The sequence below is a fragment of the Balaenoptera borealis genome, assembly GCF_965194805.1.
Source record: "Balaenoptera borealis genome assembly, chromosome: 11".
Lineage (NCBI taxonomy): Eukaryota > Metazoa > Chordata > Mammalia > Artiodactyla > Balaenopteridae > Balaenoptera > Balaenoptera borealis.
In genome coordinates, this window is record NC_138868.1 from 50,402,551 (window position 1) to 50,414,823 (window position 12,273).

At 45.9% G+C, this 12,273-nt stretch overlaps 1 protein-coding gene across 2 annotated transcripts; it reads left to right on the forward strand.

Moving 5' to 3' along the window:
- The first annotated feature begins 3,787 nt into the window (after positions 1–3,787).
- On the forward strand, positions 3,788–12,044 carry TRIM21 (tripartite motif containing 21). 2 transcript variants are annotated; one of them, XM_082340342.1, is made up of 7 exons: positions 3,788–3,926; positions 5,037–5,491; positions 5,992–6,087; positions 7,166–7,396; positions 10,106–10,128; positions 10,811–10,911; positions 11,207–12,044. In XM_082340342.1, the coding sequence occupies exons 2-7, from the start codon at positions 5,084–5,086 to the stop codon at positions 11,755–11,757; spliced, it is 1,410 nt and encodes a 469-aa protein (XP_082196468.1). In that variant the 5' UTR covers positions 3,788–3,926; positions 5,037–5,083; the 3' UTR covers positions 11,758–12,044. The 2 variants fall into 2 exon arrangements, with proteins under 2 accessions (XP_082196468.1, XP_082196469.1); XM_082340343.1 differs by lacking the exon at positions 3,788–3,926 and adding an exon at positions 3,982–4,906.
- The last annotated feature ends 229 nt before the right edge of the window (positions 12,045–12,273 follow it).

Below are 12,273 nucleotides of genomic sequence, written 5' to 3' on the forward strand. Positions count from 1 at the left end.
TCTGATATGGTGCACAAGATTAGTATCCAATACATATCATCCTGCAAGACAATGGTGAAGGAAAATCTTCCCAATGGACAGAACTTGAAGCAGGGGGTTGTCTGCTTTGCTTGAAAAAAAAAAAAAGATGAATTGATGTAGATGATGTAGATATACCACCTCGACTGTGTCTTACAGGTTGGCCTGTGGTCCAGGGCTGAAAAAAAAAAAGATTCAAAGATTGATAACAAAGAGTTATGGATAGAAGTATGCATTGAACGTCTAGGAAAGGGTCCAGAGTGAAAATATTTTTGTCCCATGTGAATACACACCAGAGGACATACAACACAGAGAAGGCACTCAATAATCAGGTAAATAAGATGACCCATCCTGTGGATGTTGATCAGCCTCTTCCCAGTCACATGTTGCTTGTTCAGTGGGCTCTTATACAAGTGTCTTTATCAGTAGTGGTAAACAGATAGCTTGAGGAGAATCCCATGCTCAGGCAGAGATTATATCCCTGCTGCTACCGACACTTGCACCTAAAAGGCCAACTCTGAAGCCTGATTTTTCCCTACTTCTAAGAGAATCTGGACAGTCTTCTAGTGGAATGTTAATTACATTGAACCGACAGCAATTTGTCCTCACAAAATAGGTACTGTTCCAGAGACAGATTCATTTTCCATCTTACATTGCTTCTGCCAGCACCACCATTTTTAGACTTATACCATCTGTGTATCCAACAATATCACCTGCAACCAAGGAACTGATTTTACAGTCCAAGAATTCTGATAATGGGATTGCCCTGTGGAATGCAGTGGTCTGACAATGTACACCATCAGCCAGAAAAAGTTGGCCCAATAAACCTCTGGGATGTACTGCTGAAGGCTCAGGTATGGCAGCAATTTGGAAACCCCACCCTATGATATAGGAAGGTTGTCCCATAAATTCTGGTACATGCTTAAAATCAACAACTAATATGTGATGGCATTTTTTTATATCCATTATAAACACACTCTTCAGAGAATCAAGAAGGGAGGTGGATGTGGCCCCTATTACCATCAAACTAGTAATATTTACAGAACATTTTCTCTCCACACCCCGCCCCACCAACATAGGGCTCAGCACTGTTCGAAAGATCTAGTAAAGAAAGGAGAAGCTCTTCCACCAGAGTAAGAAAATCTATTCTAATAACTAGGAATTTGCCACTATCCCCTGGCTCTTTGGGGCTTCTTCAGCCACTGAAGGAATAGAGGATGGGGTTTCTATACTAGCTGGAATGACTCATCCCTATTACCAAGACAACTTGAGTTGCTGGTACATAATGGGGGCAAGGAGGACTATGCCTAAAACCTAAAATATGCATTGGAGAGATTCCTAGTTACCATTGTCCAGTAACAATGGCCAATGCATTAAAGACAGGAGCATTGATATTGAACCTTCAGGAATGAAGATTTGGGTCACCTTACTAGGAAAAGAACACTGAAGTACTAAAGTGCTGGCAGTGAATGAGGAGAATTTGGAATGAGTGGCAACTTTGGTCTTATAGCCAATTGCCAAGGTGGGAACTGCTGCAGCTATGTATGCATTATGTTAATTGATCCGTGTGCATAGTATTGAACATTTGCCAAAGCAACTCTGTGGTGTATGTATTAACATCCTCATATAATAGATGAGGAAACTGATGCTGAGAGAAATGGCATGTCACTAGTAAATAGCAAGGCTAGCACTTAAGCCAGTCTGCCCTATCATGAGACCTGTGCTCTTTTCTACGGTTCTCCTCCCAACAGTTACTTATACTTCGTGCCTGCTGGAAACCACAAAGGGTCTGCAGTGATGTGAAGCAGAGTCATTTTCTGAGTGTTTTCAAACTCACATACAAGTCTCTTCTTCCTTTCTTTTTTTTTTTGTTTGTTTGTTTGTTTGGTGTTTAACTCTGTTTCCAACTTTGCTTTCTGGGACTATGTTCCTGGAATTAAGTCTGGATACAGTGGCACAATTTGGACATTAGATATCACCTGAGAGCCTTTCACTGAGCAAATTCTCTTAAAAACAGAATTGGAAATTTCAAAGAAGCATGAACTGTCTTTAGGTTTCCAAAATCTATAGACAATATTAAGTGAAGTTCAACGGATGCTTTTACCTTAAGTTATACAAGGACCAAAAAAAAAAAAAAAAGAATGAGTAAGAAGGAATTGAGAATTCTTCTAGCCTTACCATCCTTCCTCTTTTGTCCTTCGTCCTCTACAGCCACATTTCTATCAGCTGCCCCTGCAGCCTCTGTCTGAACTATCAGGGCAGCCTGTTATCTCCTGGCTGTCCCTAAAATGAGGATTTTCCCTGGAACTTTAACTCTCATGCACCTATGCCTACTGCGTCACTTAAAGCAAGTCACCTCACTCCATCCAGCCTCTGTGTCCGTTCCTGTAATATGAGTAATAAACCCTGAATTGCTAAGTTGTTGTGTGACTTAAATAATATAACCTCACTTAGTAGTATTATTCACAATAGCCAAAAGATGGAAGCCACCCAAGCATCCATTGACAGATGAATGGATAATCAAAATGTATACCCAGGGGCTTCCCTGGTGGCGCAGTGGTTGAGAATCTGCTTGCCGATGCAGGGGACACAGGTTCGAGCTCTGGTCTGGGAAGATCCCACATGCCGCGGAGCAGCTGGGCCCATGAGCCACAACTACTGAGCCTGCGCGTCTGGAGCCTGTGCTCCGCAACAAGAGAGGCTGCGATAGTGAGAGGCCCGCGCACCGTGATGAAGAGTGGCCCCCGCTTGCCGCAACTGGAGAAAGCCCTTGTACAGAAACAAAGACCCAACACAGCCAAAAATAATTAATTAATTAATAAAAAATAGAGCTCCCTATTAAAAAAAACAAAAACAGATAACGAAAAAAAAAAAACCAACCCAAATATCAAACAAAGCCCAATTATTAAAAAAAAAAAAAAGTATACCCAGACACTGGAATATTATTCAGCCTTAAAGAGGAAGGAAATCCTGTTACATGCTACAACATGGATGAACCTTGAGGACATTACGTTAAGTAAAAGAAACCAGTCACGAAGGGACAAATACTGTATGATTCCACTCACAATGAGGCACCTAAAATAGTCAAACTCACAGAAACAGAAAACAGAACGGTGGTTGCCAGGGTCTGAGGGGAGGGAATGGGAAATTATTGTTTGGCAAGATGAAGAAAGTTCTGTGCATGGGTGGTGGTAATGGTTGTACAACACTGTGAATGTACTGAATGCCACTGAACTATACACTTAAAATTGGTTAAGATGGTAAATGTTATGTGTATTTTCCCACAACTTTAAAAATAATAATAATAAAACTGCCAGAGAAAATCCCTAGCTCAGTGATTAGTGCACAGTTGGTGCTGAATAAATGTCAAGTCCCTTCTTACCACTCACTGATGTGATGCCACCTTGGGGTAATGCGAAAAAACTCTCTCTCCCCCTGATATTAAAAGAATATCAAGTCTCCTGAAAAGGAATTGTTTTGGGAAGTAGGAAACAGAAGGTGGCCTTTGCGGGAGAGCTCCGGGCACTCCTGTCCATCCAAACCTCCTTAAAAGCCGCTCCTGCACGCGGGCACACCACGTAGGCGTGGGGTGACGACCAGTGTCAGATAAAGCAGCATGACTCCTCCACGTAGCAGATAACGATCTTTTACTCTATTAGACAATGGGGACACGGGAGGGAGCGCAAAGCAAGGACTAAATGCTGCGGAGCTTTCACTCAGTCCCAGCCTCCAAAAAGCCCCAGCCCACGGCTCGCGTCGCGGGCCGCACCTCAACCCCTCCTCCTTCCTCCTCCCTTTGCCCCTCCCACTCTCCTCCTGCTCCGCCCCCTCCCTTTCAGACTGGCCTTTGACAGGAAATCGAAAGTGAAACAGGGAGCCGGCTAGTATCTGCTAAGTGCCTTGAAAAGGTGAGTGAATTTGGCTAGACCGAGGTACCCCAGCCCTGCCTTGGGGACCTCTCCCCCTTCCCCAGATCGGAAGAACCCCTTCCTAAGCAGTCCCCACCCCTAGAGCCTTAGATCTCAGTTTTCCCTTCGCAACAGGTCTCCCTCAACCCTAACCCAACCCTAACCCTCCCCTGCTGCCTGGGTGGAGGCTGGGCTGCGAACCTGACTTCCAAGAAGGAGCTCGGGCTGCCCTGCTGGCGGCACCTGAGCTGGGATGAAGGACCCAGGGAAACTGGGAGAACTAGGATGGCAACCTAGCTCGGAGGGTGGTCCAGGGGAGCCCGGTGTGGGGTGGGTCTGCAATCCCTGAGACTCCCATCCCCAAAAGGCCCCCTCTGGAGGTGAGAGGGACAGGGTTGCTTAGAGTGTTAGAAACGTATGGGTCTATGCCCTGGAAGAAACGAAGACAGGTGCCAGGTTCAGAGTAGCTGAGAGAAGAGCCCAGGGAGTGCTCAATCAACCACACATTCGTGTGTATGTGTGTGTGTGTGTACACATATGTATATACATATACACATATACATACATGCACATACAGATATACATATATACTTATGAGAATATATAAGAATAAATATTCTTATATATATTCATATTACAGATAGATAGATATAGGTAGTTCCTGCCATTATTGCAAAAATTAATGAAGATCTATGTGAAGTATGTAGCGCCTGGCACATGGAAGGTGCATGGTAAATGGTCGCTACTATTAGGATTAGCTCTCAACAGAGTCGAAGACCAGTGGCCTGAGATGGAAGATGGACAGGTAAAGCCTGAGCACTGAGGGCTTAAGAAGAGATGGACATGATGAAAGTCAAATTGTAAGCAGCTGTATCTCAGGTTCTCAACAATTTTTGCTCTCTCTTTTGGGGACTCAGTTTCCCCTTCTGTCTGACTGGATCAGTGAACCAGACTGTGGAGGAGCAGCTCTTGTTATTCAGGTTGAGTTCCTTTTCTTTTCTTGTTTTCACCCCCTCCAGCTCACTCTCCCTGGTGGTTTCCTTTGAATTGTCTTGCTTTTCTCACACAGCTCTTCTCATCTCCTCCTTTCCTCTTCTTCCCTCCCACTAGGCCACTGGAAGATCTCCCCAGTGCTGCTGAATAGGAACATTACCCCTATGGCCTCAGCAGTGCCCTTGGCAATGATGTGGGAGGAGGTCACGTGCGCTATCTGCCTGGATCCCATGGTGGAGCCCGTGAGCATCGAATGTGGTCACAGCTTCTGCCAGGAATGCATCTCTGAGGTTGGGAAAGATGGGGGCAGCGTCTGTCCTGTGTGCCGGCACCACTTCCTGCTCCGGAACCTCCGGCCCAATCGACAGGTGGCCAACATGGTGGAGAATCTTAGAAAAATCAGCCAGGATGCCAAGGAGGGCACACAAGGCGAGCTGTGTGTGGTGCACAGAGAGAAACTTCACCTATTTTGTAAGAAAGATGGGAAGGCGCTTTGCTGGGTGTGTTCCCAGTCCCAGAAACACCGTGACCACCCCATGGTCCCCATTGAGGAGGCTGCTCAGGAGTACCAGGTGAGGCCTTAGCATGGAGGCGCGAACAGGTAGAAAGGGGATAGGGCCTTGATGACTGCTTTGTTCCCCAGGGCTGGGAACGGGAGAGAGTCACCTGTGGAGTTGAGGGGATGGGGAAAGGATGGGGGTCTCCTGCCTTCTGTGTCTAATTTAAGGGGAGAATTGCAAGCTCAGTACAATTTTCTCATTCCCCAGGAGCAGGGTATATGCAATGGGAAAATGCTGCATGGATCATGTTTCCTTGTGGCCTCCTGGTTAATTAAGAATGAGTAGTGCCCCCATCCCTACTACCCCAACAGTGTGGCTCTATTTTGTAAGGAACATCAGGCTTTTTCCAAAGTCTTCCCATCCACAGAATTCCTACTCCAAACAGACTCTAGTTCTTGCTCATCCTCTGCACTCAGACTTTTCTAAGAACCAGTATGATCTTCCCCCACCTCATGCCACCGCATCTTACTTCTTGATCTGAGTGGACATTAACCTGCTATCTTTCTCTGCAGGAGAAGCTCCAGGTGGCACTACAGAAACTAAGGAACAAGCAGGAGTTGGCTGAGAAGTTGGAAGTGGATGTTGCAATGAAGAAAGCAGCCTGGAAGGCAAGAGTCATGTCCTGAAGGGAATCTTAGATCAGAAGCCTGGGGAGGGTCCAGGGTCCTGGACTCAAGAAAGCCCTAACCGTAGCTACATCAGTCCCTATATGTCACTCCCCAAGAACCAACTGTCCCCTAGGTCTCCTGATGGAGGGGAATAAAAAAGGGTGGAGCTCAAAGAGAGCTCCCAATCAGATGGAGAGTCTTAAGAGAAGGTGCTGAGGGACAAGACATACCCTGAAGCTCCTGCTGCTTGAGCCCAGTCTCTGGAGATGACAGCACAGAGCCTCAGTGTCTGGGACAGAGGAATCCCAGGAGAGATGCCAATGGCTTGGCCTGTCAGGAAACGACAAGGGCTGTGAGGAACAGACTTAAGGGAACCATCAAGGTCTAAGGTAGGAAAAACAGTCTGACCAGTTGGTTGCTTGACCATGTCCAGATCACTGGTCCAAAGTGTAATGGAGAGCTACAGCTTGTTCTGCACCAGGAATTAGGGTGTGGGGCGTGTCAGGGACTAGGAGGGAGCGGAAGGAGCTCATGGCCAAGAGATCCCAGAAGAGGAAGATCTGGGACCGGGGAAGGGTGAGTCAGGCTGTGGTGGCAAAAGGGGTCACCCTGTGTCATCGAGTGACCCTCCAGTTACAAGCAGGAGAGAGCAAGCCAAGAATATCCCAAAGACTCCTTTCCCCCAGAACTTAGGAACGGGGTTGTGAGCCTGTCTTTGCGAGGTTGTTGGCGGTGGGGCCAGGTGTTCCTCCCTCAGCTACTCACTGAGATATGAAGACCAAGGGGCATGTTTGGGTGGTGATTTGAAAGAGGTTGAGGAAATCTCCGATACCATAGGCAGATGCAGCTGTGGTTGGAGGGCAGCTGTGGTGCGCTCCCACCGGTCCCATTCCCCTCTTAGTCCCAGGATCCTCAGCCCGCTACTTCCCCAGCAAGACTGTATACGTGTGTGTTTATTCCCAGACAGAGCCAGAGTGGTGAGTCTTCAAGGAATAGAAATAGATATGGGCACTTGCAGTCCCAAAGCTTAGGAGACTGTGATAAAAAACCACCTCTTTTCTTTCCATTGACACCAAAGGGGAAGGTTGAGGCACACAAATTGAGGGTTCACGAAGAGTTTGTAAGACAGAAAAACTTCCTGGCTGAAGAGGAGCAGAGGCAACTGCAGAAGCTGGAGGCAGATGAGAGGGAAGAGCTGAGAGTCCTGGGGGCCACAGAGGCCGGGCTGGCCCAGCAGAGCCAGGCCCTGCAGGAGCTGATCGCAGAGCTAGAGAGGAGGACTCGGGGCTCAGCGCTGGAACTGCTGCAGGTGAGGCCTGAGGACGGGCTCCCCTCTGAGATGCAAGGAGTAATTGAAAAAAGCCAGAGCTCTTCGGGGCTACCTTCAGAGCACACAGAGACTTGGTCCCTGGAGTCTTCTTAAATAAAACAAACTGGAATTCAGACCCATGAGTGGTTTGCATTCAAGGCATGGAAAGGTACAAATTTAGGTGGGAATATTCCATGCAGCAATTAAAAGAAATGGACATCTCTGGTAAGTGCCTGCTCTTATACATACCAGATTCATGACCTTGAGAAAGTACCTTAATCTTTCTGAGGATTAGGTTTCTCTTATGTTAAACGGATATTATAGTATTACATATCTCCAAGAGACAGTAGCCCAGCCCCAGCCCTGCCACCAGTTCTCTCTGTTACCCTAAGTTGTCATTTTCCTTTCCTAGACCTAATTTCTCCATTTGTGAACCAAGGGGGAGGGAGTGGGCTAAATAACAGGGGTTCCCCAGGATTTAGTCATAAATTTATCGTCTTTACACATTCTGCTACTTCTGTGAACTACCCAAATGATTTGAGCATGTTACTTTTTTCTTTAAATTGTCTCACTCTTTTACCTGAATAAATTTAGTTTAAAAGGAAATTTGTCCTCACAGACAAATATCATGATATCACTTATATGTGGAATCTAAAAAAATAATACAAAGGAACTTATTTTACAAAGCAGAAACAGACTCACAGACATAAAAAACAGACTTATGGTTACCAAGGGGGAAAGGGGGTGGGAGATAAATTAGAGATTTGGGACTAACAGATATACACTACTGTATATAAAATAGATAAATAACAAGGACCTACTGAATAGCACAGGGAACTGTATTCAATATCTTGCAATAATCTATAATGGAAAAGAATCTGAAAAAGAATCGATATGTATATATATGTGTAACTGAATCACTTTGCCGTACACCTGAAACATTAACTATACTTCAGTTAAAATCAACTATACTTCAATTTAAAAAATAAGAAAAAAAGAGACAGGGGGCAAAAACAGGGTCCACTCTTGGGAAAGCCGCACAGGGTCCTGCTCGGTTTCAGGACGTATAAAATGCTTAGAACAGTACCTGGAATACAGTATGTGGTTGCATAAATGTTAGTTAATTTTATTATCATTTATATTATGAAATACCTACTGAACATAAAAACAGTAGATTGGAAATGAGGAAATAAAGCTAAAAGTAAAATAACAGAAAATAAAATTAAACCTTGTGAGCATAATTTTGCCCTCCCAGGAAAATCAGGACCAGGAAATGAGAATTTTAGAGAAATATTAAAATGTAACTTTGTTTCTCCCTTATTTGGCCTAAGCCAGTGTTCTCATTAGGTAATATAGCTTAGATGTATATGCTAATTGCATGAATTATTGAGTTATATGGCTATCCTTGTAACTTTGCTTGTTCTATGCCTGTTTCCTAATCTGTAAATGGAATATAAATAACAGTACTTACCTAATAGGAGTTTAGTAACAATTAAACAAGACAAGTTATACAAAAAAAAGAAAAAGAAATTTGTCCTAAGCAATAGTAGCCATGTGTTATGTTACTGATACCTTTTCTAATGTATTTCATAACAATAATATTAATAACTGCAAATTCTTAAATAGCACATAAAACATGCCAGGTGTTTAGTCCCTCATGACAATGCAATGAGGTGGATGCTACTGTTATCCCCATTTCATAGATGAGAAAACTAAGGTGCAGAGATGTGAAGAGATTTAGTGAGAGACTAAAGCTAAATAGCTTAACCAAGTTCACCTGAATAGTAAGAGGTATTAAGTAGAACACACATCAATGAATTTTTTTAAACTATTTTTTATAAATTCATTGATGTGTGTTCTACTTAAAGTCATCTCATATCCACCAATGATATGCTTGCCTCACTTTGGGAACCTTTGGACTAGATGGTCTCAAAAGTCCCTCTGCTGTAACATTCTATGGTTCCTCTTTTCCCTGCACCTTTTCACTGTCTCGGGGTCAGATATGGTCATGAAGCCATTTCTGGTTTGTGCAAAAAAGCCCACAGGATTGATTTGACTTGGCAGGCTCTCTTCTTCCCATTATCTAAGTCTTGCTTCTGCCCAGCATTGAGCAGAGCTTTCTAAGGCACTTTTGCCTGGGCCTAGGAGCCTGCCGGTTCCCAGGTAAGGACCCCAACCCCTGCCACAGAATATTCTCAGATGTTTTGGTTTCACATACGTGACAGGGGCTACGTTAACTACAGCAGAGGACAGAGCTCTAACTAGCCAGCCCTTCCTCCCCAAATGGTGCAAGCCCACAAATAAGAGCAGTTTCTGTGCATTCTGTGCATGCTGACTTGGCCATTCTTTCGCTGTGACTGTCTCTGGGCCTCAGCCAGGCTGGCCATTTGCCCCTTTTTTCTCTCCCACCCACCCCCACCAAGAATCTGGTCTTTTTAATTTGTTTTCTGAGTCAGAGTTTGTAAGCTGCTCTTCCTTCCCCTAACTGTAAGTCACACCCGTGCTGGGTTTCTGCTTCCCCCACAAGCACCCACACATGCCTTTTGTTCCAAGCTTGTCGGAAGCATCTTTTGGGCCTTGGCCCAGAGGGATGGGGCAGAGAGCAGTGTCCTGTGGACCTCAGGGTGGCATCGCGTCACCCACAGGACTGAAGTCTCAGACCTAAACCAATGACTCCAGATCTTACTCTCTTGTCTCTTTTCTCCTCAGGAGGTGAAAAGTGTCCTGGAAAGGTAAGGAGAGGTTTTCTTTGTTAGAGGATGGGGCAGCAGGAGGCATATATACCTGTGAAAAATGGTTTTGAGTTAGAAAATGTGCATTGAAGTTATCCCCATCCTCTTCGCTATTCTCAAAGACCCAATCCTCCATAAAATATCTTCTGGTCTCAGAAGGCTAATTAATGGGCATCTCAGTTGGTAAGTTACCCAAAGTAATTGGACTGTAACGTCTTCACAAAGTGAAGTTATGACCAACAGGGAAGTTCTGAGCCTACAGCCTGCTGGGACTCCTTCTTTAAAAAGAATCTAACCAGTTTCAAACCTCCCAGAAAGAGCCATGGGTAAGACCCACGATAGGGGTGGGACTCCTTAGGTTCCTCATGGAAGTGATTCAGCCTATATCAGACACCTTGATGTGAAATGAAACAGAATGTGCTTGCGTGGTGACCTCAGGCTCGGAGTGGAGATACAGACTGTCCAGGTGCTGCAGAGGCCCACTGTAGCCAGCAAGGCTTGGATAGAAACTAAATCCTACCTCCTTTTGCCCTTCACCCTCAGGAATCCTAACACAGGAGGTGTTTTTGCAAATTTGCATTATATTAAATTATTAGTCATCCCCGAAGGCGATTATAGCAACAGGATTTGGGAAGGGTGAGGTAGGAGTTGGAGTCAGGGTCTCTAACTCTTTTTCCCACAGGAGTGAGTCCTGGAACCTGAAGGAGCTGGACATCACCTCCCCAGACCTGAGGAATGTGTGCTACGTGCCCGGAGTTAAGAAGATGCTGAGGACATGTGGAGGTGAGGCCAGTACCAGGGGTGTGGGACTGGCCTGCCGGGAGTGAAAGGGGATAAGGAGGATGCATAGTGCATCCCAGGGTTGGGGAGAGATGGCAGGTCAGAGCAGGCGGGGCAGGGGCAGAAATAGGGAAGGTGGTTGCCTCAAAGGTCAGGGCAAGGGTCAGAGTTGGCTAGGGCGTCATTTCCTCACCCAGTGAGGCTCAGGGTCACCCTTTCATCCACATCCCCCCACCACAGGCACAGGGTCACTGACTCCCCACACTCTCCTGGCCTGACTGTGGTCTTCTCTCTGCAGTACACATCACTCTGGATCCACATACAGCCAATCCGTGGCTCATCCTTTCGAAGAATCGGAGACAAGTGAGGCTTGGAAACACCCAGCAGAAAGTGCCTGAAAATGAGGAGAGATTTGATACCTACCCCATGGTCCTGGGTGCCCAGCGCTTTGACTCTGGAAAAGTTTACTGGGAGGTAGATGTGACGGAAAAGGAGGCCTGGGACCTGGGGGTTTGTAGAGACTCCGTGCAGAGGAAGGGGCAGTTTTTGCTCAGCCCCAACAATGGCTTCTGGACAATTTGGCTATGGAACAAACAAAACTATGAGGCTGGCACCTGCCCCCATACTCCCCTCCACCTTCAGGTGTCTCCACGCCGAGTTGGGATCTTCCTAGACTATGAGGCCAGCACTGTTTCCTTCTACAACATCACTGACCATGGTTCCCTCATCTACACCTTCTCTGAATGTGCCTTCAATGGACCTCTGCGGCCCTTCTTCAATCCTGGTTTCAATGACGGAGGAAGAAATGCGGCCCCTCTGATCCTCTGTCCACTGACGATGGGCTGGTAGGGATCCAGATGGGTCTCTCTGGACACCAGCACCTCTCTGTTGGTTCCCCTTCTCAGCCACTGGCCCTGTCTCCTTTGCCCATGAACTCCAAACCACCTTTGTCTCTGCAGAGGTGTCAGGATGCCGGCAGGCAAACTTTGGCAAGGAGGTCACCAGAGGTCTATGTCAAATGACCTGCAACACCAATATTCCTGCCCTGCATTGCTTTATGATTCCCTCCATGAATCAAGCTACTTGTATTTGGCCCCCAAACTCATCTGGATCAACTAAAACATGTTTCTGCCTTCCTTATGTGATTCGAGTTTTGTTTTCTCCTCTCCATCTCTAGGCCTTTGGTCAGATCCCTACTACGTATCTTGCAAAGGGCTTCCTAAATAAATTGGGCCTCAGTCTACCCCATCATTCCTGTCTCATACACATCTAGGATTATCTTTCCAACATACACGCATCAGATCATGTGTGGCTCCCCACTGCCTATAGAAAAACAGCCATTAGCAGCCACACTTTTAAAATAAA

Bases quoted from the DNA above. Each gene is read 5' to 3' on its own strand.
- TRIM21 (XM_082340342.1), top strand. From the start codon at position 5,084: ATGGCCTCAGCAGTGCCCTTGGCAATGATGTGGGAGGAGGTCACGTGC. The intron at 5,492-5,991 runs GTGAGGCCTTAG...CTTTCTCTGCAG, and splicing joins AGGCTGCTCAGGAGTACCAG to GAGAAGCTCCAGGTGGCACT. The intron at 6,088-7,165 runs GCAAGAGTCATG...TTGACACCAAAG, and splicing joins TGAAGAAAGCAGCCTGGAAG to GGGAAGGTTGAGGCACACAA.